The sequence below is a fragment of the Bemisia tabaci genome, chromosome 3 (assembly GCF_918797505.1).
Source record: "Bemisia tabaci chromosome 3, PGI_BMITA_v3".
NCBI classification, from domain to species: Eukaryota; Metazoa; Arthropoda; class Insecta; order Hemiptera; family Aleyrodidae; genus Bemisia; species Bemisia tabaci.
Genome location: NC_092795.1, coordinates 13,392,623 through 13,417,144, shown reverse-complemented (window position 1 = coordinate 13,417,144; position 24,522 = coordinate 13,392,623). Strand labels below are relative to the sequence as shown.

The 24,522-nt window shown below is 36.5% G+C and overlaps 2 protein-coding genes across 3 annotated transcripts; both read right to left on the bottom strand.

The window, feature by feature from the left end:
• Positions 1-10,014: 10,014 nt before the first annotated feature.
• Positions 10,015-22,246, bottom strand: LOC109042925 (leucine-rich melanocyte differentiation-associated protein). 2 transcript variants are annotated; one of them, XM_019059907.2, is made up of 6 exons: positions 22,024-22,246; positions 19,641-19,868; positions 18,402-18,541; positions 17,048-17,165; positions 15,677-15,764; positions 10,015-12,153 (listed from the first exon to the last, which is right to left on the bottom strand). In XM_019059907.2, exons 1-6 carry the CDS (start codon positions 22,090-22,092, stop codon positions 12,074-12,076), a joined length of 723 nt encoding a protein of 240 aa, XP_018915452.2. In that variant the 5' UTR covers positions 22,093-22,246; the 3' UTR covers positions 10,015-12,073. The 2 variants fall into 2 exon arrangements, with proteins under 2 accessions (XP_018915452.2, XP_018915450.2); XM_019059905.2 differs by lacking the exon at positions 22,024-22,246 and adding an exon at positions 21,170-21,650.
• On the bottom strand, positions 11,050-11,820 carry LOC140223701 (uncharacterized). Its single transcript, XM_072297563.1, has one exon. It carries the CDS (start codon positions 11,818-11,820, stop codon positions 11,050-11,052), a length of 771 nt encoding a protein of 256 aa, XP_072153664.1.
• Positions 22,247-24,522: the final 2,276 nt, after the last annotated feature.

The window sequence follows — 24,522 nt, the reverse complement described above, 5'->3', positions numbered from 1 at the left end:
GGTATTGTGGGGCTAGAATAGCCAAATCACCCGGTAGTTTAAAGTCCGTTATATTATTGAAAAGAAATTGACTCGATATAAACGCAATTGCATTAAATATGACTTGATTTTGCTTTTTTCAACATCTTTCCATGCAAAAAAGTTCAACCATGTCCAATGCTTTATTCATTCGTGAATTGCAAGTAAGCAATCTACATTCCGAAAATCTACCGATTTGACGTAAAAAATCGAAGAAACTCGATATCCCAGGTCGATGCACCCACTCGTTGAATTTACGAATCCATTTTGTGAGTGCAAATATGTGAAAGTCAATATGCTTTAGTCATTTTGGGTGCATTTATTTTTCGTGAAACAATAATAAGTAATTCCAATCCCCAAAAAACCAAAAATTTCCCATATAAAATCTAAAAAATCTACATAAAACATCGAAATATGTGGAGTCCCTGAGCCCTGGCGTGTTAAATAAAATTCTACTTGTAAAAATACTTATGTATCAATATGATGAACAGAAACCATGTGTGGACACAGTTAGAAGCCCGCGGCAACATTAATTCAACAGAAACACGGCAAAAATTAGATGGGATTTTAGCCGCTTTGCCCGCCTCTCCACGTTACTCAGCAAAAACAGTTCCTATACTCATCTTAAAATTTTTCTCAGAGCTTTGGGTCAGTATCAGCTTCCATTTAAACTCTAATTCGACAGCCGAATCGACTGCCCATGAGGAAAGCAAGCAATTTTTGGAGGATTCTATGAGAAATTCGTGTAATTATCGGCTCTTAGGAAATCACACCATGGCTAAAATTGTTAGTATATGTGTTTGGGTTCTTAAAATAATCGTGTTCAAGAAACTAAGGCATTAAACTATGGAGTCAATTTTTTTGAATAATATAGCGGGATTTACTTGATAGCTGTGATTTTGCTATTATAGCCCCAAAATACTTTTAAATCGCCTTTATTTTCCAGAATTTCGACGAAGTTTTTTTTTTTTTTTTTTTTTTTTTTTTTTTTTTTTTTTTGGGGGGGGGGAGCTTAAATGACTTAAGAGACACTGTAGTTCAAGAATATGAAGAAATTTTGGTTTGGACTTATGAAAAATGTTCAACTCGTTTAGGCACACCGTGTATTGTTTGGGGCACTGCTGCTATTCGACCCTTTGTCTTCAGATCAAATTCTTATACAAGGAAGCCCCTTAGAAGAGACGAATCGTTTCTAATTTCCCCCAATTTTTTCTCCATTACCTACATAATTTAATTGCTGGTCAAATTTTGAGGTCAATTACATTTAATTTTAATTTACCTTTCCTTTTTTCCCTTCATTTTATTTTTTGAATGGAGAACAGGGCCGGATTAAGAAGGTGGCCACATGGGCCGCGGCCCATGGCGGCAAATTTAGGACCGGCAAATTTTGCAATTTTTTTAAATGTAGGTATAAAAAAAATCGGATTCAGAGAAAAAAAATACCTACGAGAATAGGCCACAAAATCTCTTTTTCCTGAGAGTATAGTAATTGCTAATTTTGTCGTCTTTCGGTCATATAGTTGTGGAAATTCAGCTGGGGTACTCTAGCCCAAAAACGACCCTTATCAATACCCCTCCTCTCCGCCACTCCATTTTTTTTAAAATGACCATTCATTATCTCTGAGTGTGAACCTCTGTCAAATTATACATGTCGACGGTGAAAATCCTAGACCACTTATCTCGTTTGCGGTGTTTAAACATTTCCTCTCCTGTTATATTTCTTTGAGGGAGAACAAATGGGCTTAATTCCTTGAAGTTTTTTTTTTTTTTCAGAATTTACCTCGCACAGAGAAGATACATCCTGGAAGTTTTTACGAATTAACTTTGATTATCAAGATCTCCCTTAAAAAAATAAAGTATTACAGTAAGTCAGCAACATCGCAAACCGAGATACGTTGTTTAGGGGCTCCACCGTCGATTTGTCACGGTGGGTATGTTCCTTTCAGTTAAACAAACGACATCAACTCTTCTTTTCTGTAACGTAAAATAACTACTTATTGAACGAGTACCGGTAACTTTGTAATACATGGAGACAATTAACGCATTTTCCGGAAAATTGACAATTTTTCGATGAAAATCAGTGATAGTTTGCTTCATCAGCGAAATAGGGGACGCTGAAATTAAGTTGAGATGTAAAAGAAACAAGTAAAGCGTCCTCAGTCAGTATTAAATGCGACGAACACTATACTTTCATTATAACGCCTTGATGCAACTATTCGATCACCACGGATGTCCGTGTTGCATACTCACGGAATTGAAGGCGTTTTGGCTCTCTAGGATGCACCGTTCTACTTCGCAGTCCGGTGCGGCGGATGGGACGCGAGGATCCATCAAGACAAACGGCAACGCCCTTCGATTCTTCGTTTTTATTACGAATATATCTCTCAAGCGCAAATAGTTGCCCTGCGAGTCATAAAAAACATAATCAGTGATTTTAGTATTTCCTCGAGAATGGAAGCTAATTTTCTATATTAAAATTTGTGATAAATTTTCTGTGCCCTCAATCAAAGGGTTGAAACCTGGAGGAGTATAATTGAGGGGCTTGGAGAATACGGCGCATAAGTGCGGTTTTTGTTACTAAGAGAATTACGTGTTTGAGGTTCCGAAATTACATGGATCTTTATGGCGGAAAGAAAGTTTAAACCGACTTTGATGCTTAAAAATTGGAAATTGGGAGCGAATTTTTCACAGAATATGCATTGCGAATAGTTTTACTTGATATCATTGCGATTACTCAATTTTCGAAAACTGCATTTATGCGTCTTGTCTTCCAAGCTCTTTAACTGCAGTATGGCGTTGTAAAATTTTACTTCACTTTTATAAAAATGTTAATGGAGGAATGGAAGGTAAATTCATCATGGAATTTTGTGATGAATTTTCTGAATAATTTCCCTGGCCATTTATCTCTAACAGCATATTCGATCCCTACATTCATTTCGATTTGAAACATACTTAAATTCGTAAATTATTTAAAAAAATAAGTTTCCATGTGAAGCTTATTAATGCTGCAATGAAGTATACAATTACTCTCCCTTGGCTCTCGCCTCTTCATATACTAAGGGCGATCTTCTTCCTCCTTGACGTCTCAGTGATGTCTGCGGAGGAAAATATGTCGTTTTTTCAAGAGATATTTGCGTAAGTGAAAAAAAGCCTCCAATAGAAGTTAAATCAATATTGGGTTTTTTAAATTTGTTTCAAAAGGTACGGAATTATCAAAAATATGTGCTGAGTATGACTTACAGAGTACTTATTCGTGCTTAAGAGATATATTTGTAATGAAAACTAAGAATTGAAAGCGCTCTGTCTTATTGGATCCTCGTATTGCCTGCCGCGCGCCGCGCCACACCGCGAAGTAAAGCGATGCGTCCTGGAGATCCAAAACGCCTTCAACTCCGTGCGTATGCAACACGGACATCCGTGGAGTTCGAATAGTTGTATCTAGGCGTTGTAATGGAATTCGTATACTGTTCGTTGCAGGTGGGTAATACTGACTGACGACGCTTAGCTTTGTTTCTTTTACATCTCAACTTAATTTAAGCATCCCCTATTGTGCGTAAGAATTACACTATCATTAATTTGTATGGCGACCTTGTTAATTTTCCGAAAGATGCATTGAATGTTAAAATGTGTTACCTACAGGCTACAACGTTGCCGGTCCTAGAAATCGTTACAAATGTAGGTATCCTAGCAAGATTTAAAGCGTTTCCTTTAACGCACATGAATTGCTTGTCTTTTGCTTGGATTTTCCTCCTTTTAGAGAAATAATATTGACCTTTAAATGCGAAATTTTCAAAGAAAATTCTTCGAGGCTGCCCGAAGTTCCTCGCATAAAACCTTAATCTAGGGGATACCAAAAATCATGAATAGGTAGGTATATGTTTCCTCTTAAGTTTTCCTGTAATTAGGGATTTACACATTTGGAACGAGTTTCGACACTCATCTTTTGCCCTGCACTGCCGTGCTAAGGAAGAACGCCGTATGAACCTTCGGACGTTGCCAAGTTTCCTCCGATAAAAACCGAAATTGCTGGGAAAATTGTGAATGTTATTTTCTCAAATTTTCAGACAATATTGTACACAAATTAATCTAATATATCTGAAACTTTCAAAGAAAAATGTGAATGAATTTTGCCAAAAATACAGGTTTTATCCGGAAAAATTTGGCAACTCCCGAATGTTCATTCGGCGTTTTTCCATAGCACGGTAGTGTGGGACATGAATTTTTTACTTTTGGGGTTTGCGTGCGCGTTTGGAGATTCTTGTTTTTGGGCACCATGCACTTTATACCACCGCAGTAAACTTTACACACTAAGCGGAATGAGTGAGTTTTATGGCTCATTTTTTTCGTATGGTGTTTTTGCTAACTAGTTCAGGCAAAATGACTAAAACTTCGATTTTTTTTTCTAAACATTCAACTTTCTTTCTTGTGCCACAATTTAAACATAAGGGGAAGCGCTTCCCTTGCCTACATGGACGCCACGCCACTGCAAAACAGGGTTCTTAGATGGCTCCCTCAGAGTCCAGACGGGAACCTGAACCAATTCTGAGGAACGGTTCGCATCAGGGCCGGATTTAGGGGGTGGCCACGTGGGTCGCGCCCCATGGCGGGAAATTTAGGGGGCGGCAAATTTTGCAATTTTTTTTAAAGTAGGTACAAAGAAAAACCGGATCCAGAAAAAAATACAAACGGGAGAAAGTGACAAAATCTCTCATTTCCTGAGAGTATATCTCTAACTTTGTCGTCTTTCTGTGATACAATAGACAGCACCCTTAATTAGTCGAGTTAAGACTAAGAGAGAAATCGAACACGGAATTTGGCCTGGAACGGCGCAGTGCAGAGAGCAATGATGACGAGAACTTGATGAGATGAAAAAGAGAAACCCTCGGCGCGGCGGTCGGCATGTGCATGTAACACGTATTAGCGCCTACAAGACTGCATGAATACTTAAAGCATTGCGTCGAAGACAGTGCGGTCGCTGCGGTCAGCAGCGGGTTGCGTGAAACGCGTAGCGCCTACAGGACTGCATGAATACGTCACACATTGCGTCAAACACAGTGCGGTCAGCGCTGTGCGGCGGCGGAAGTTAAAATTATTAAACCACATTTTTTCATATGAATGGAAGGCCTTGTCCACACAGAGATAGGTTTAAAGAACTTAACTTTCGCGCCACGTTTCGTGAACTTTCGCTCGTAGTGTTGACAGGGCTTTCGCAGAAAATGTATCCAACACGAGTAAACGCGTCTTATGCATCCCTCCCCCTCCAGCACGTTCACTTGATGGTTTTTATTGATGTTTCAAAACGAATGAGAAGGAGGCGGCAAGTAAGTAAATGCGGCCCTGATTCGCATGGGGACCCGTGAAATATTCCCAGGGAACCGTTTTAACAGGGCTACCGCGATCCACTCAACTTCAAAAATTCTTACCTTGGGAGAGCGAATCATTTTTCAGATTGTGATTCTATTAAGTTGAGTTCTTAAATATTACCTATAGTTTATAATAGAATTTAAAAAAAAGATGCATGACGCTCAGTGATAAGGTAATAATTGCGGCATGACATCAGGGACAGCATTTGCCGATGAGTTCATAACGTCGTTCATCGGTTTAATCCAGTGGCGAGGGGTGAATGTATCGGTTATCGATATTTCCCCATTTGAAGCTATGGTGAAGAATCGATTATTAACGTGTTTGATGGTAGATGAATCAGGTGAACACAAATGATTTGTGTTTAGACAATATAATCCGTACAACCGTTTTCATATAAAACATTAAAGTGCCCGATTAAATTTGGCAATAGCCAATGCGGTTTAAGTTGGTTCCCTTATGCTTAACGCTGTCTATTTATGCTTGGAAGTGATGAAGGTTTGTTTCATAAATCTGTTATAACTGTATTATCAAGAGAAAAGTTCACCCTGAAAAAATACTTATAAAAGCCAAGATTATGATTAAAACTATTTTAATACTTCGATTGTATCTCGCAAAAAGGAACCAAGAGCATTCCAATGTCGCTAAGATTGTGCAACTTTTTTTTACCTTGCAAACATAAACGATCATCTAAACTAGTTTCACCTCTACTCCCACTAAACTATGAATTCAAGACGAAAATGACCGTCGTAAAGTTTACTTTTTGCAAAGAATGTACCTAAGTTGCACAATCCCAGCAACATTGAAATGCTCTTAGTTCCTTTTTGCAAAATGCAATCCAATTGGTTGTTGCTGCAGAAAAATAGTTTCCCACAACCTACTATCCAATGCTCCAGTGACCACATAAGTTGGCCCGAGTTTCGTATATCTTCCGTTTCTCCTCATCGCAGCTTCCATCAAATCGCAATTGCCCGGAAACTAGGACCGCACGTCTTATCTGATAAAATCGTTCGCCCTTTAGACCGGTTCTGGGGGATTAGGCTAGACTAGTTGATGAGTCAACTGTTGGTCTAATTTCATTGCGTGAATGCAGAAGAAAAACGGGGTGAAAGCAAACACTAATGCGTGAGCATTATTAAGGACAATTTTTTAATTTCTCCTACGATTTTAAATATATCAAAACGCGTAATATCCAAAATCTAAGCTCAGATTCGGATTCCTCGTGAAAAATTGATGCGATTTCATGCATCATATGATAGAATAGCGTGGAGGAAAGAGGTTTAATGACGTAAAAAAACACTAAAATGTGATCAATTTTCAAGGACAATTGTGTAATTTCTCCTACGATTTTAAATAGATTAAAACGCGTAATATCCAAAATCTGAGCTCAGATTCGGATTCCTCGTGAAAAATTGATGAGATTTCATGTATCATATGTTGGAATAGCGCGAAGGAAAAAGGTTTAACGACGCGTATAGATTCTGTCGTACTACCCGTTTGAAGTACGCCGCCGCCGACGGTCGCCCGAGTGAAACCGAACGGGGAGGCGCCACTTAGCGCCGGCTAAGCGTTCGGTTTCGTCGCGAGGAATTTCTCACGATAAATTCTTATTCTTCCTCCTCCGCTGACCCACTGAGCACTACCCATGTTGCCACGTTGGATTCATATGCTCGAATCATTATGCCTGCGTTACGTCTCTTTCCCTCACGCTATGCTCGGGGTCTCTTTCCCTCACGCTATGCTCGGGTATGATACATGAAATCGCATCGATTTTCAACGTGGAATCCGAATCTGAGCTTCGATTTTGGATATCGTGCGTTTTAAGTCACATTTTCCAAATTCGAAAATCCGAAATGACTGACGTGGCTTAAAATGCTATCTCGACTCCTGTTCGATGGATTTTCCTGAAATTCGGTGTCAGGGTATGATACATGAAATCGCATCGATTTTTAACGAGGAATCCGAATTTGAGCTTCGATTTTGGATATCGCGCGTTTTAAGTCACATTTTCCAAATTTGAAAATGATTCAAAATCCGAAATGACGGACGTGGCTTAAAATGCCATCTCGACTCCTGTTCGGTGGATTTTTCTGAAATTCGGTGTCAGGGTATGATACATGAAATCGCATCGATTTTTAACGAGGAATCCGAATTTGAGCTTCGATTTTGGATATCGCGCGTTTTAAATCAAAATCTGTCAAAATTCAAAAAATTCAAAATTCGAAAATCCGAAATGACTGAAGTGGCTTAAAATGCTATCTCGGCTCCTGTTCGATGGATTTTTCTGAAATTAGGTGTCAGGAGGTATTTTTCGACGGGAAACTCGAATTTTTAGTCAATTTTTAAAAATTCTCAAATCCAAGATGGCGGCCGTGGCCTAAAATGCTGTCTCGGCTCCTGCCGGTTTTTGTTAAAGGTATATTAGGGTAACTCGTACCAGTCAAATCTTCAGAATTTGAAAATCATGATGGCTAGAAACCAGAGCATTGTATGGCGGGTTATGAAAAACTGTTTCTTGCAGGAACAAGTAACCCGCTTCTTCAAAAATAGCAACTTCACACTCAAAACTATAGAAGAAATTTGAAGCCAGGATATTTTTTAACTGATGGTAGGTATTCCATGTGAACTTTTGATGAGGCGCCGACAAATTATATTCTATTTGTGTTGAATATAAAAATGTAAAAATTCAAAAATGAAGAGTCAAGACAGAAAGTGCTGATCATAATGCTTGGCATTCCGACAGAACTTTTCTCTCCTTGAATGCACACATAGTATCTACCATCTAGCACACTCGCAGTGAAATTAGTGGCCTCCGTTAGGTTTGGCTCGAATATGCAACTAATCCAACTGCCTAGCAAAGTGGAGAGTATCACCCAGATTTTAAGGCGCTCTAAGCCGATAGGTCGTTCTTGAAAGTTCTTTACCAATGACATCCGATTACCGAAATCAAAAATCTACCGATCAAATCTCAACTAATTGCGATCATAACTAAATTGGTATTTGCACAGAGGAATTTGGCTAATGGATTGATTTTGGAAAAAATCAGTGGTGCCCCTCCCTGTGCATCTTGAAAAATTTTATGCAGGATTAGTCGGTGAATTTGATGAATCTTGCAGGAACTTATCCCCTTTACTATGTGCCTCTTAAAATCATATCACAATGATTTATTCCTATTTTCCAGATTTGGAGCTGTGTAAGTTATCTCGGCGAAGAGCAGTCCCAACTGTTGAAATGGATTTTTCTAGTCAAACAGAGGCCCCACAGGATAAGAATCCTACGCAGTCTCTTGATCCTTCCCATCCAATTTTGTCTCCTCGGGCTCTTACAAATTCAAATGAAAAGTTATCTTATATGGACTATCTTGAGCTACAGTGTCTTTCTGAGCAAGAAAAGCAGGATAAGTAATCTTTAAATGGTGATTTTTTTTTTTTTTTTAATCATTTAGATTGTAGGTCAAGCTATCAGTTTGTCCTATAAATACGGAAATTGGGTCAGTTGTGAGAGTCTTTTCATAAAATACATCATACTCTAGGGTGGAGGGGAGTCGAGGAGAGCGTTACGCCATTTTATTTCACATGTTACGTACAGGATGGTTACTCGTTTTTTGCAAGCGTTATGAGAAGGGATGACGGGTCAAAATATCCCAAATTCAGCATTACGTACGTATATTATTAAAGGCCCCCAATTGTCCCATTCTTCCCTTTTTGTGGATATTTTCGACTAATAAAATAATCGCTAATTTCATTTTAAATTCCTTTTTTTCACAAAAAGTTAGAATTAGCTCTCTCCTGACCCAAACAAAGTGACCATTTAAATTTTGGGGAATTTATTTTTTTTCTACCTTCTCATTTTGGAACTAGTTTTGTGATGATGCTTAGAGCAACTCCTTGTGTCCCTCCCCTCAAACTTTCGGCCCGGCCTGTAAAAGGTCTCTTTTCTGATCCATAGATGGTCTCATAACATCTTTTCAAGGGCACCCACATAATATGTATCTACTCTAATTGATACCCAAACACAATCCTGCCTTCTTTTCTCATCCATCATTATTTGCCTTCTTATTCTGTCCATCAATTTTTGAAAAATTGAAAGTTTTTGCCAAACCAAGCTACATCCATTATCCAAGCTACATCCAAGCTACAGGTGAAATTTTACAGTTGTGAAGTCCCTTACTTTATGATCTGATGAGATGAGTACCTATGATTTAAGCTACTTTTACTCTAGAGGGGGTGCTTTGGTACACGAGGTACCAGTCAACTTTCCTCTCTCTTTTATAAGTCTATTTACGTAAGAATCAAATGATTGCAGGAAATGTCATCGGAACAAAAGATTTTGAATTGCAGCACTTAAGCAAGTATACTGTCAATCTTATTCAGAGGTTGAATTTTATCTACAATCTAGTACATATCTACAATACTTTGAAACTTGACCTTCTGCCTGACTGGAGTACCTGAAATAGAGTCTGAGATACTCACACAACAAATCGTCGCTTGGCTGACACAAGGGCATAACTACAAGTAAGGATGAGCCAGGGAAATCATTGAGTAGTATGGACAACAAGGGTCATCGCCGATTGTAGTTACGCCCTCATGTCAGGAAGGCGACGAAATGGGATAATGAAGGTGGCAAAACACACACTTACTCTTTTTCTTTTTTATTTAAATAAATGAGGCATAAACAGTTAATAATATACTTGAGTCAGGGTATTTACTTGATATACTTTAAAAATAAGGAAAAATTGCGTAGGTACATACGTAGTTTTAAGAGCAATAGGTAAAGATGATATTAATCATAAACAACCATACATTTTTTGTGGAGGGAAACAATCTCATAGACAAATTATAATTAAAAAAACAGTGGCAGAAACTAAATATGAAAAAAATAAAATTAACAGAAGCCATTAATACGTAACATAATCAATCTTATGGTTAATATTAAATTAAAGTATTATTAATTAAGATTATGAGAAACAATTCTTATACAACTCAGGGTGAATTACATCACAGATGATAATGATGTTGAAAAATATGTTAGGTACGCACATACGCTACAGACGGACTGTTAGGTCAATCTGAGACAATAATCCTTGTAAAAATAAAAATAAAAGCATCAGTCTCAATGATAAGTGTTCCCTTCCTGTGACCTTTTGAAAAAACCGAAATGTTTGAAAAATGCAAAGTTTACATTAAATCCTTCTCTGTTGGTTTGTACTTAACATTTGATTTCATTTGTTTTCATTCTCTCTTTCAAATTTTCCTTTCACAAAATTGGACTCTCTTTTACAGAGTCAGTCATATATTAATTGAGATTTAAAAAAAAAATCGAAAATCAAAGAGAGCTTGTATAAGGGAACATATTTTTAACTTTCATAAATGTATTTGGTTCATGGGTAAATGGAAGATTTCTTACATTTCTTGAGCAACTCGGAAAAAATTTATCATCAAATGTCAAAACACTGGGTTAACTTAAGAATAAACCTTATAGACTAATTCTCACAATCATGGCTTAAGAGAAATTAAACTAAATTCTAATTTTGGCTAGACCGGCAAAAGAAAAGACAATCAGTATTTGCACTTCGCCCAATGGTTTTTCAGCGAGATATTTTGTGAACATGTATACTAATGGAAAAATTAATCAAAGAGATGACTTTAATGCAGGCTCTTTCTGTAAAATTTAGACCCGCCCATAAAACGTCATCCTTGCAGATTCTGACAAGGCTACATCTGGTTTGGTATTATATGCCAATACTACAAGCATACGAGTTATGTCGCCTTTGGTTGGTGTAACCCGATGCAATGAATTTTGGCCGCGGAATAGTACTAGATCTCCTGCTTCAATGGCAAGTGAACTGACTGAGTGACGATTTTCTAACACTGCCGCAACACCATTGTAGTTCATATCATCAGCATTCGCATTGCGTAAGTCTCTGACATACTGGAATAGACCGCCAGCGCGCGGTTTTTGTACCAGAAGGGTGACTGCAAAAGAAGAATTATCAAAGTGCCAACCCAATTCCTGACCATCTGCCGCATAATGGAGATTGATTGATGAGAGAGGATCAGCGTATGGGTACAGTTTTTTCTCACCCAGCACATCACAAAGGAAGCTTTTAAAAAGAGTATCATTATAAAGCTGACGGAGAGGTGAACTAATGGGAATTATATCATCAGTGATACAGCTTTTGGTGCTCAGTACCTCACGATTTCTTGGGTGGTCAGCACTATATGTCTCATCAGGTTTCATTAAATACACATTATGATTGTTTACAGTTCGATAAGCTAAATGGGAAAGGGTATTTCCCTCATCAATGATAGTTTGAAGTACTTCTGGTTTTAAAAATTGGCGCAATACCAGCACTCCATGGAGGTTGAGTTGTTCTCGGCAATCTTTTCGCCAGTCAGCATCAGCCAGCGGATGCAAATCCGCGCGAATCAAATCAGTCATTTTTACCGGAGGGAATATTTATCCTTGTCAATGGTGGGCATCTCGTCCTAAATAAGGATGTACTGACGTTCTCAAGATTCACTTTAATCACACATCCAATTTTGATCTGTGTGTTCCTAATACATTCTATGCTGATTGTCAATTATACTTACATATTTCATTTGAAAAAAGTGGTGCAGGATATCAAGGGGTATGTAATCAACACTGGTCAGAAATCAGGGAGCTCAAATAAAAAAGCTATACACCAAATTTATCAAAGGTCGTTGTTCTGAATAAACCGATTCCCCTCAGAGTGAGCACCGGCATACCTGTACACACATTTCCCGTAAACACCTGTGAACATAAATAAAGTGACAATTAGATAATGCAAAAGATAAACAGAGAGCTGCTGGGCAATTTTTTCTTAGGATTTACAAAAAATCACTCATGAGAGAAGTTGGAGTTCGCAAAGTTTCAAAGCTAAGCATTTCACTTGCAGTTCTGATTAGAAGGTGACAGGGGAAGGTCTTCGACAAAATTGTCCTGCTTTTACAGTGAGTGAACTTTTGAATTTGAGCTTGACAGGATAAGAAAGCTGACTGTTAAAAAATAAAATTAGGTTTAAATGTAGTAGTGGGTACATGAAAATATCTTTGAGATCACCACAGAGCATGGGAAACGCACGTCCTCCAAGTTGAGGATCCGGTCGTCCTTTTTTATTGCCTAGTGTTTTTTTAGTGCATGATAGGAATAAAAGTAAATAAAATTTTCCCTTCTCATTCAGAGGGTCATTGAAAAAAATACAATGATAAAAGTACATAATTTAAAGCATAAAATCATTGAAAACCCCGTAAATAAAGGAGCAAGAAGGCTAGCACCTGTATTGATTTAGAAAATTGTGGGTAAATATTTGATGAGAGATTCCAATTGATGAGCGGTCTCAATTCAATACATAATTTTCTTTCTCATTTTGAGTAAATATTTTGAGATAAGTTCCTCCCATATTTTTAGTAAGTAAGATGACGAGGCAACGAACTACCTACAATTTTTTCCCCTTGCCTCCTGACAGAGTATCTACTGGTCATACCGCACACTACGATACCAAAATCGCTTTGCAGACACCTGAATCTTTTTTTAAGAAGTAGGTAATTAAGATGACTCATGCCCAAGGGTTATTGCCCTTTTTTCGGCTAATAAGCCCAAAATCTGCAAACATTTTTTACTTGATTGATGCCATTTATCACACGCCAGTTCGATCTTGCATTGAACCTGGGACAAATCACCTTAATTCCTCCCATTTTGACATCATCTTCTGCAGCAATTAAATTTGTGCCTTTTACACTTTCTGGACCATTCTCTGTTCTGACAAAACGCAGAAATTGCCAGGCTCATCAAATATTTAGGTTACCAAATATTGTGAGGCGAAAGTGGAAGAATTATTATTTTTTTCGGCGATTGCATGTTAAATGCATATCATATAATCTTCATGCAGTGCAATCCAAAATAGTTGGTAAGAAAAAGTTAAGAATAATATGAAAGATGAGGTAAAGGTAAGGAAATGGTAGAAAAGGTCTTGATGATAAGCTACGACTGTGACTGACGGTATGTGTTGATAGGATTGTCATTCAAATCTTTCCGACAATTCCCAACCTGCCAATTTACAGTGTGCCAACTTTAGGCGAGTCTTCATCAGGAGTAAGCGGACAATGAGATAATTAACACATTTTGCTAAAATACTAGTTTTACTTTAAAGTTTAGACAAAAAATGAATCTTTCATGCCTAGATACACAAATCAGCTGTTTCCCTCCTAAGAATTTATTTTATATTCCTTAAAAAAAGCTGATAGTTTGCACATGCAAAATTAGCGTTCAGGTTGACTGATTAAATGCGATATTATGCATTTAAAAGCTTGCAGCTTTATCTGAAGATTTACAGAATAGATTCTGTCAGAAAAAAAACAGCTTATACGTGCCTCTAGGCTCAGTTCTTGTCAAAAATTTGAAGCAAGACCAGTATCTACTTTAGAATTGGTTCAGTACCTCGATGTTTGTTTGCTTCCAGAGTAGATTCAGCACAACTGATTTGGTAATTAAAAGAAAAATAAAAGAGCCCAAAGCAGCTCTTTTTGTTCTTTTTAAATCTCTTAATGTAAGTGAATACCTATTATTTGAGGGGTTCAAAATATTATAGATCATCTAGATAATCTCCAATTTTAAAATCATCTACTTATGAAGTAATGCCTGCTCCTAAGAGGAAGTATCAAATATTTATTTCTTTGACGATGATAAAATTGTCATCACTTTCAATTTACAATTTTAATGGTACTTTCACCGAGATATATATGAATGATACCACCAAATTAAGGATCATGAGTAGCCTTGAAAAAAGGATGCACTAAAGATGATGGCAGCAAGCCATAAGTTTTAATTTTCATCCACAGTCAGTTACCAAATTGGTTAGAATTAAAATTTACTGTTTCTAATCTTGTTACCTTATAAAAAGGGGAACAGGCAATTACAGCCTCATACATGTATGTGTGAATCATATCTAGAATAGGAGACTCAGCTAAGTCTGAGCAATAAATGATTTAGCCATTTCTAAATGGATGATGCAATAGTGCACAGTCTTTGATAAAACAAAACAATAGGTTTTGCTTATTCAGATTGCATAATCAAGTTTAAAAAAGTATAATAAAGAAAATCTTGGGACTCATTGAAAACTGGATAATATACTGTTGGCTGATTTTTCAAAAACGTTCTCTCTTCTTATTTTAATAAAAAGTAGAATCATAGAATGGAATCATAGATAACTATGTAGCTGTGCTATGGGAAAACGCCGTGTGAACGCTGAAACGCTGTATCAATGTTGTTGAATTTCCTATGAAAAAACTTATTTTTGCGGAAAGTTGTGATATACTTTCTCATGAAATTTACAGATGTTCAGATCTGATTGCAAATAAAATTCTCCGGAAAGTTTGAGGTAAAATATTCACAGATCTCCCTGAAAATGTGTATTTTATCGAGTAAATTTGGCAAAGTCAGGGGGCTTATACGGCGCTCTTCCTTAGCACAGAAATATGGTGCCAAGGTACTGCATTTCACTTTTTACATTGCATTTCACGAGGAAATTGAACACTATAACTTAAAAGATTGTAGACAGCTTTGATTTAGATCAGTCTCAACAAAATACCTGGCAAAATTTTCATACAGACACCTATGAACTATTTTCCTATTGACACTCTGCCCACTATTTTGAATCCACTTTAATTGAGTTCAAAATTTTTGAATACATACTTAAAAAGACCTAACCATTTCTCAATGCATGCTTCTCTCAGAAAAAAATAAAAGAGTAGAAAATGAAAAAAACATAGTGAAAAGAAGGAGTTTTACAACAGAAACTTTACTCATAACCAAAGGTCAGGAACACAAAAACATCGTAGATAAACAGGAATTTAACATTTAAGATATAGACTACTTTCTAATGCCTTTGGAAAAATCTTTGGTTTTGTTATTAAGTAAGGAAAGAAAGCTAAGAAATAAATTAGGAGTGAACGATATTCTCTCTCTATGTTTTACTCAAAACTAAACAAAATTACAAAGTCTCAATGGGAAAAATTGCATCTCATTTTATCATTTCTCACGGGCTTGCACATAAATTATTTAGTTCATTATAAAAAGTTCCAATACTCCATAGAAGGGTACTTTTAAGGGCTGAAATGTTTAGATAATTTATATTGTGAGAAAAGGGTTAATTTTTTTTATATAAGCTCAGCCTCTTCCTACCACATGCATGCGCAGGGTCTTCAACTGCACGCTCGATGGTGCTTATAATATACGATAAATTTATCAAGCTCAGTAAAGATAGAATCAAAATAACCTTGGTGATCTTCTGCTTCTCTTCTTCCAGAGGGTAGCGGAGTGTAGAGTATACCGTCTGTTGTCACTTCTTCCACGTATTTTTGATCCTAGAAATCATAACATGAATTCACGATCAACTTTGGGGCTACGTACAAACGAGAAAATTGTAATACATACCTATAATATAAGTAATTCCAATCAAGGGGAAGGATAATAAATTCCACTGGAGATAAGACTGAGCTAAGTTTTTATACACAAACTTAGGGTAGGGAGAAGGGAAAATTCAAGTTGGAGCTATCAACAAGACTATATTCTGACCTGGAATATAGCTTTTGAAGACAGAAGTGAAGAATCCCCCCTGCTGACCATCCTCTTTCGAGATGAAGTACTATGTACTGTTGAAGTGCTCGTCTTTTGATAAAGTTATCATTTTCAGCTTTCCTCTCCCAGCTAGACATGGAGAAACATAAGCAGGTAGGTAAACTTAAAGCAGCTGATAAGCTTAAAAAAAATAAATAACTAAAATCGCTTGTAAAACATTATCTAATGGCCAGATTAGGAGTATCGAAAAACTCAGCTCTCAAGATAAGTACGCTAAAACTTGTTGTAAGTATAATGTGAACTAAGAGAGTATTTTAATTGAAAGATTAGGATTATAGCAAATTTTTGCAAGAGCAGAAAGGAAAGTGCTTTTCTTCATCGCATTGATAAAAAAAAAAAACAAGGTGATCGCATCGGTAAAGTAAAAAGGTAATTCCATATTCTATAATTTGAAAAGAAAAATTGGAGCCTCTCAGTTCCAAAAATATGCAAAAACAAAGATGTAATCGGATACGGATGAGTGAGTTTGGAGTAGTAACCATAATGTGAAAACTATGATTATTGATGTAGTCCCACGAATCAAAACGAACTCTCATTTTTATCACACTTGAGTGCATTTCTTCTTTGCAACTTACTTCTTTTGCATGAGAGGAAATATCTCCTTTTGTTTTGATTGAAGAATTGTTTTACATGATGATAGTGCTTACTTTGAGGTTTCATATGAAAATGAGAAATTGAGAAGACACATTTTGATTAAATTATGTATTTGCCTTTGTATTCTTTTTTACATGGGAAGCTCAAAAAGAGCGAATTTATGATATTAACTGTAAGTAGGTAGAGGATGAATAGATCGAAGACTTAGTCGATTCAAAGCACTTTTCTTTCTATTCATTTGATTGTGCATCTTCCTGATATTTAGAAAATTTAGGCACAGGAAAATTTGTTGGATAAAAATCAGCAATATCCCAAATACAATACTGGCTGATCACGGATAAACTTTCATACTCAAACCCTACCATACCATTTTTATTTCTAGATAAATAGGTAACTTATTTTGAATAGTACTTACAAGGGGTCTGACGACTTTCATGAACTGTCCCCTTTGCGCTGCCTCTTGTCTTTCTTGCTGACTCACAGGTCGGGAGTCGAGAAACTGGAGTTGAGGTAAGTGATGAAGCACATAATATCTAAAAAAAAATGGTGAGAAACCACAAAGTTTGAGAACAGAGCGATAAGCCAAAGAGTAAAACAGCTATTTTGATTCTAGTAGGGATGATTCTATGTGAAGTCAAAGCCAAGTAACATTGATCAGCATGTTAAATGATTTTATTACTTTGATCATCATTGCACCTCAGTGGTCTGTCAAATTATTTTCTGTTTTAAATTTTTCAACTTCATTTCGTGTTACATGTTGTAATCAATGGTGTATGTACTTTTAAGCTCTGATGATGGCTGACAAGGTGAAAACATTTCACACAATCAAAATTATACATTCACATTGCTTTGGTTTACTTTTTGTTTCCCACACATTATTTTTCAATTTTACTTGATCGGTGGTCTCCACATTTATGTGCCTTTTTTAAGACAATTTTTGCCAATGCTTTGAAATGCATTCATGATGATGGGCATTTGAACAAGATTAATAGGTTACAGTTGCAATTAGTATGCACATTGTTCAAACTTCTGATGTCCATGTGTGACATTATGCATAATGATGCAAGAAATTGCACCGTCTGATGTCAGGTTAATTAAAACTTCAAATAGCTCCTTTGTCATATTTTATGTTTACACCAGCATAAACGAAATAAAACCAAACAGGGTGTTCAGCCTTTTCAGGTTTTCCTAGACCCTTAGTTTTTTGCCTCCTGCGGGCCGATTATTGAAATTGATAGACAAAGCTATAGACTAAGACAACAAAAGAAATATGGAGGGATCCTATTGGTGGAAGCGGGTGGTGGCAATGGACATAGGAGATAGGCAATGGACTAACTAACGGCAACCCACCGAAGACCCGACAGTTAGTCCATCATTTTCTTCCTTAGTCCATAAGAACCAACCATGCCAACCGATAAGATCGCTCTATACTCCCTATGTCTTCTTTGTCTATCGCTTTGTCTATCAGTTTCAATAATCGGCCCGCAGGACTTTTCCTGATTCTCTCTGACCTTTTTCTCTAAATCATTAAAAATTCAAAAATAAACATATCAGATCAGTATACAGATCAGTGCAGGCTAGACTTTCCAGGGAAAAAATTCACCACAGGAAGGGAGAGAGTGCTGCAAAACGTAATATGAAAGCGCTGTGGGTTTATGCAAAAAATCAAGTTCTTGGAAGTGAGTTCGCGACTACTGGTTTTCCCGGTCGCTGAAAAAGAGGAAAAACCTGGAAAAAAAATTAAGATTCTTTTTGTTTCAATCACTAACCTATATCGCTGATAGTCTACCTCATCCTTTTCAATACTGGATAGCTGGTTTGGGCAAGCAACATTTCCCAAAAGGCTCAAATACCTCAAATTCGGCAAATTAAGTTCAACTTTCCGCAGGAATGATTCTAGGTCTGTAATCTGCTCACAAACACACACAAAATAGGATTAAAGAAGGTCAAGAAACAAAAACACATTTGTAAACAGTGGATAAAACACTAGAGAAGAATTTTCTTCCATTACTGTGTAAAATTTTAACATGATTGTGTTGAATAACGGTGGATTTTAGAAATCCAGACAAATGTTGAGGGGACTGTGTCTCACATTAAAACTTGAAGATAGTCAAATTTCCATTACAAAGGCAATATTTCAAACGAAAATTTCAGAAAGATTAGCGTTGCTTTGCTTCTTATCATCCTCAGTTCTGAAATTCAACAGAGCCCTGCTCCTTTGAAAAGATCTGCTTAGAACAGTGTGATCCTACAGTCCCACGCTGCCGGAATAAGTTTTCCATCAATTGAGTTATCAAGTGCATGTTATGAAGTGTGTTGAAGCAGTCATTCCGAATCAGTGATCGAGACCTGAACTTTGCACCAGAAAATTTATATTTATACCCTTTTCAATAATGTATCTCTAGGTACGTACACACATCTAGGTACACCTCTAAAGTTTCAAATTGATAGTTCACTTGGTAAAAGATTTATTGGGAAGGTGCCAAACTTTTGGGTCACTGATGATATATTTAACAAGATTGGTAAAATATTTTTTTAAAGATAAAGGGGCACTCGAGTGTGGAAGAGCGCTTGAGCGCGCTTCTTGGTAAGTCTAAAAATTTAATCTGTAATTAAAATTTGATACCATGATTAAAGTTAAAAATTTGCTGTATAAACCTCCTGACAAGTAATACAGAGACTATTTAAATTTTGTATAAATTCTGAGCTGGAATATCTAATTTCTTGCGACGGCGCTTTTCCAATCCTTGCTTTCAAGGGCTCACATCAAAATGGAGATACGTACATCTGATGTGGAACGGCAAATGATGAAATTTTCTCTCTTTATCTATCCCCCTATCTCCTATCTCTTGATTTAAGTAATGAAATACTTTGTAATGATTAACTATTTTGTATTGAATAATGGTGTGATAATCTAATGTCCACCCTAAAAAGCATTTCTACAAAATGTTCTAAAAGTGGATAGATATTATACAAACTGAAATATAGTGAAGAAAGACTGTACTTACATTGTTTTTGTTGAGAGATAGTGTATGGAGGAAGTTCATGTAGGGGAAAGTGATGCTATCACCAAGCTGATTATTATCAAGGATGAGTTCAGTCAAATGAGGAAAATGCTCAAGTTGGCTCAGAGAAGTCAGACAATTGTAGCTGAGATCCAACTCGTGAACTCTGGACCCATAAAGTTTTGATAAAACAGATGGAATCTTGTGGACATCTTGACCAACATAACTCAGCTAAAATGGATTCAAACAAAAATGTCAAAGGTCATTTGAGATACTGCGCCTTTGGGCAGAGAAAAATTCAGATAGAGCAGGCAACTTTCAATTAGTAAGTGGATAAATGCAAAATTAGTTTTGATGAAGGAGGCTATGGATTGTTAGGCAGGCTTATTTTTTGTCTTGTTATTTCTTGCTCCCTCTACCTCCGTTTTTGAATCGAAATATAATTTGTTGGAGAGTAAGTAATGATTACCTGGAATCGAGGAGATTTCACGTACAAAAAAGTTAGAAAAGGTTTCAAGTCAAAAACTATTCTAATTTCCAATAACATGTAATGCCAACTTGAAGGTCAATTCATAAAAGAGTGCAAAAACAAGTTTTTTATTCTGAAGAGCTACGAGTCCATTATTGTAAGAATTCTTGATTTCTGCTTGAGGCAACATAAGAACCAAGGGAGATAAAATTTTGGATGAAAATTAAAAGCTTGTTGATCAAATGTTGATACTTTAAGTCAACCTTAGAATATTAGGGCAAAAAAAAATGTATCAATTTTTTGGTGTCATGCCTTACTTAAGTGCTTTTTCAGATATACCTAGGTTCAAATTTGTAGATTCGGTTCATTTTGAATATTCTACATAATAATTTCAGTTTTCAGCGCGATCAAGAAAAATGTACTTATGAAACAAAAATTCACATATTAAAGGCTGGGTCTCATTGTAATAATTAGATTTAATTTTTCACCTGAGTCCACTAGACCATCAATGATGAAAATTGACGAAGTCAAGATTTTCACCCCAGATATTTATGGTAAATTTACTCAAGCTCAATAGCTTGCTGAACTTCCCTGCTCCATTAGCTTCAAATTTTTGAGTATGCTCACTGAAAATGTACCTACCTAAACCTCATCATAAATGCCCTTGAGAATGAAGGAATAATTCCCAGGAGAAAAGTGAGGAAAATTTATTATTCCAAGGCGGATAAAGAATGATGGTTGCATTTCGTACCCTCTTGACGTTACACGGCATCGGGTACGTTTCGAGTACATCCTGATTGCATGGCAAAGCATGTACCCCCCACTCGTCACAGCCTTTTAAATGGCGGCTCAACTCGAAATGCGACCACCTTTCTTTATCCCCCTTGGTATTATTCAGCTCATTAGCTTAAACTCGTTCAACTACAAATTAAGTTTAATGATAAACCGTATGAAATATAGAAAGAGGGGGAAATGCTAATTAGCAATAAGCTATACTATACTTAGATACGTAGAAGATACTGGGAACTAATACAAAATGATGGAGATATTGAAAAATGAGTACCTTCGCATTTGTGCCTGATTTACTGTGAATGTGGACAGTAAAACAGATATGGGAAGATGATGTACCAGGTTTACAAACAGCAGGTTTTAAAGTCTGTTTTGGAACGCCAAGCTTGTTGATAATTTCAAGTTCTAGCGCATAACGAAAGGTACAAGAAAAGGTCTCCGTAACGGGCATGACTGAGAAATTTACATTATAATTTCATCTACCGAATTGAAGTAAAGACTAACCATTAGATCCAATTTAAGGATCTGGAAAACTGGTCATAATGACTTAAAAGTTCAAGGCTAGGAAAACACTGCTTTTTAACGAAGCAGTCAATTGGTACTTCTTAAAATTCAGAGACACTTCTTGTTCAAATTGAAATTTGATGGGGCAACATCACAAGACTCAAGCAAAGAAGGATAGATTTATGGGAACTGAATAAAAGACAGATGTGAGGTATCAGTAACGCAACTAAGTGAGAAAACCTCAATCTAAAAGTCTCCAATTAAGCACTACAATGGGAAAAGGGGGAAGCCTCTCAAGTCAATCAAATCGTTGCTTTGAAATAACCAAAAACAAACATGGAAGCTTTAAACCTAACTGACAGCTGAAGCAGTCATCCAGAGAAGAGAATCCTTGCAAGTTAATTGGATTAAGCCACTGCCTTCAATAGCGAGTGGTTATCAGGGCCGCAGCTCCTTTGAAGACATTTAGCTAAGCGGACGTTTGCCTCCTTTGTCGACAATGTAAATTTGTAAAATTAAAACTCTACTGTAAAAGTTTAGGATAGAAGAGAACTGGGAATATTGAGAAAATTGTAAATACATGAATGGGCAAAAAGAAAACTTTGGAAGCAGATCTCAACTTACCCTATTCTTATTGTAATTGACAACACCGGAGGAGAAAAATTCAGGGTTAATATCATTGTCATAACTCATCTTGAATCTATATCAAACACTGCAGATTTTCATAGAATATGGAATGATACAACTGCTCACAGATTTTAACTCGATGAAAGTCCAAAATCAATTACTTATTCCATTTTTCTTCCTGAGAATGATTACATAACAATTACCTAACCTCACAAACCATGCCGAAGCCAAAATAAACAAAACAAAGATTACAGAATTAGAGTTTTTTCCCGTTTATTCCTCATTTTAAATGACAGGAATTTTACGGCAAATTCCGAACCAAGCATTTTTATTGGTCCAAACCGGCTCATTCCATAAATTCCCAATTCAGTTCCAAACGGCGGGAATTTCAAAATACAACGGATATCCGTTTCATCCAAACGTTTCCGGTTCCGGAAAATTCCGAATTACAACGGATATCCGTTTCAGCCGAACGTTTCCGGTTTCGGTCAAGACAGGAAATAGATTTGTTTTTGTTTTTGAAATTACCGCCTTTTTCAGAGCTAACCTTATCGTTTTCGCTTATCAGCACTGTCACTTCTATCAGCTCTACAGCAAAAATGCGGAATAGTTTTTACTCGCTATACAGGTACTCTAGTTTTTACTAGTTAGTATTTTCTATTTGCATTTTTTTACTATCTCCCGTCCTCTTATCCAAGTTCTTGCAGCGGTCAATCTGAAGTTAATCAGTAATAAGTATATCAGTTCTACGAAAACGCTCTACTTTCTAAAGTGAATATCCTAAAACTGGTGTGTATTTACAGTAAGTTTAAGTCACATCGTTTGTAAAGCAAGTTTCCTTAGACTCGATTTAAGTGAAGGTGATTCGATGGACACCATATTTTGTGTCAGAACAGCATGCGATATATCGCATCCATTGGTTCCATTTTTTCAGCTATTCGTCATTTTTCTCTAATTTTGAGATCGCAATTCTGTTGTCAGGAGACTAAAGCACTCACTTACCAATCTTAACGAAAAAATTCAATGTACTAAAGGCGTGGTTTTTGTAGAGAGAAAACATCGCATTCGATACTTAAATTGAAACTGCACTCGAATGCGATATTTTCTCTCTAAAAAAACTACGCCTTTATTACGTTGAATTTCTTTCTTAAAATTGGTAAGTGAGTGCTATAGTCTCCTGACAATAGAATTGCCGTCTCAAAATTGGAGAAAAATGACGAGTAGCTGAAAAAATGGAACCAATGGATGCAATATATCGCATGCCTTTCTGACACAAAGTATGGCGTCCATCAAATCACCTTAAGTACGCCTGATGGATTTTTTCTGTTTGGGACTACAGATATTTAATTAACTTATTCTCTCAGCACAATCTTGCTGTTCTTTCTGTCTTTGAAAGAAATCGAGAAGGTAGTTCAATGGTGAATGCTGCAAAATAATCTTGAGTATGGCATTTCAAAACTTCCATTAAAGTTGTATTATTTAATCAAACAATCATTCAAAATCCTCTAAAGACTATGTATAAAAAGTCAGTGAAACTTTGAATAAATATTGTTTTCCTATTTTCTGTTGAGAATTAAAATCTAATGACTCGGTGATCCCTGTCCCCTTACATCTTCGTTGAAAAACGCTGGTGATGAATGAATGTCTATCATATGACTATAGTGACTATATCCGCTACACTGCCGTAATAGCAAACAGAGCAGTAAGTGCATCATTGTATGAGCCATGATTAAGACATGCTTTCATGTGTGTCTCAAGGTTCATCTCAGCATGCACTTATGCTCTCTTTGCTATCATGGCAGTACACTTGGATTGGATTTTGCAAAAAGAAACCACTAGCATTGCAATGTTGCTAAGATTGCGCAACTTCTTTTGTCTTGGAGGAAAAACCCGATTATCCATTAATAGTTTCTATTTTACTCGCTAAAAACTGTAAATTTAAGACAAAAATTACCATCTTAATTTCATAGTTTTTCACGATTTCCGCAATTTTATTGCAAAAGATGAAGTTGCACAATCTTAGCATCATCGCAATGCTAGTGGTTCCTTTTTGCAAAATGCAATCCACTTGGAAAGAGAGAGAAAAGTTTAGTGGTTGGTTGTTGTATTATTGTCTGTATTTTATGATATGTTTGTATCTCCTCACTATAGAGGATCCTGCCAGAAGTAGGCAAGTAATGTTTTCTGAGCAAATCGTATTTTTTATTTTGCTAACAAGCCGTTGTCACTGTCTTTTAATTTAAAGAAAAATAATCAAGTATCGAGATTACTTAAGGATGTAGGTTCTGAAAAATGCTTTTATACTATTCCAGGTGCTGGTATTTTATCTCACGATGGGTGATGTAAATTTGAGGACTTTAAATGTTCATCTGCGGAAGTTTCTGCCAAAGCATCTAGATTTTCCCTCAGATGTTTCTGAAGGTGCAGTTTTATTGTTGCAAGAATGCCTAAATGCCTTACACCATTCTGAATTTGAGTGAGTATATCGTAATACCT

Bases quoted from the DNA above. Each gene is read 5' to 3' on its own strand.
- LOC140223701 (XM_072297563.1), bottom strand. From the start codon at position 11,820: ATGACTGATTTGATTCGCGCGGATTTGCATCCGCTGGCTGATGCTGAC.
- LOC109042925 (XM_019059905.2), bottom strand. From the start codon at position 21,346: ATGCCCGTTACGGAGACCTTTTCTTGTACCTTTCGTTATGCGCTAGAA. The intron at 18,542-19,640 runs GTAAGTACAGTC...GTTTGTGAGCAG, and splicing joins TATCTCTCAACAAAAACAAT to ATTACAGACCTAGAATCATT. The intron at 12,154-15,676 runs GTTATTTTGATT...TTATGTTCACAG, and splicing joins AGAAGCAGAAGATCACCAAG to GTGTTTACGGGAAATGTGTG.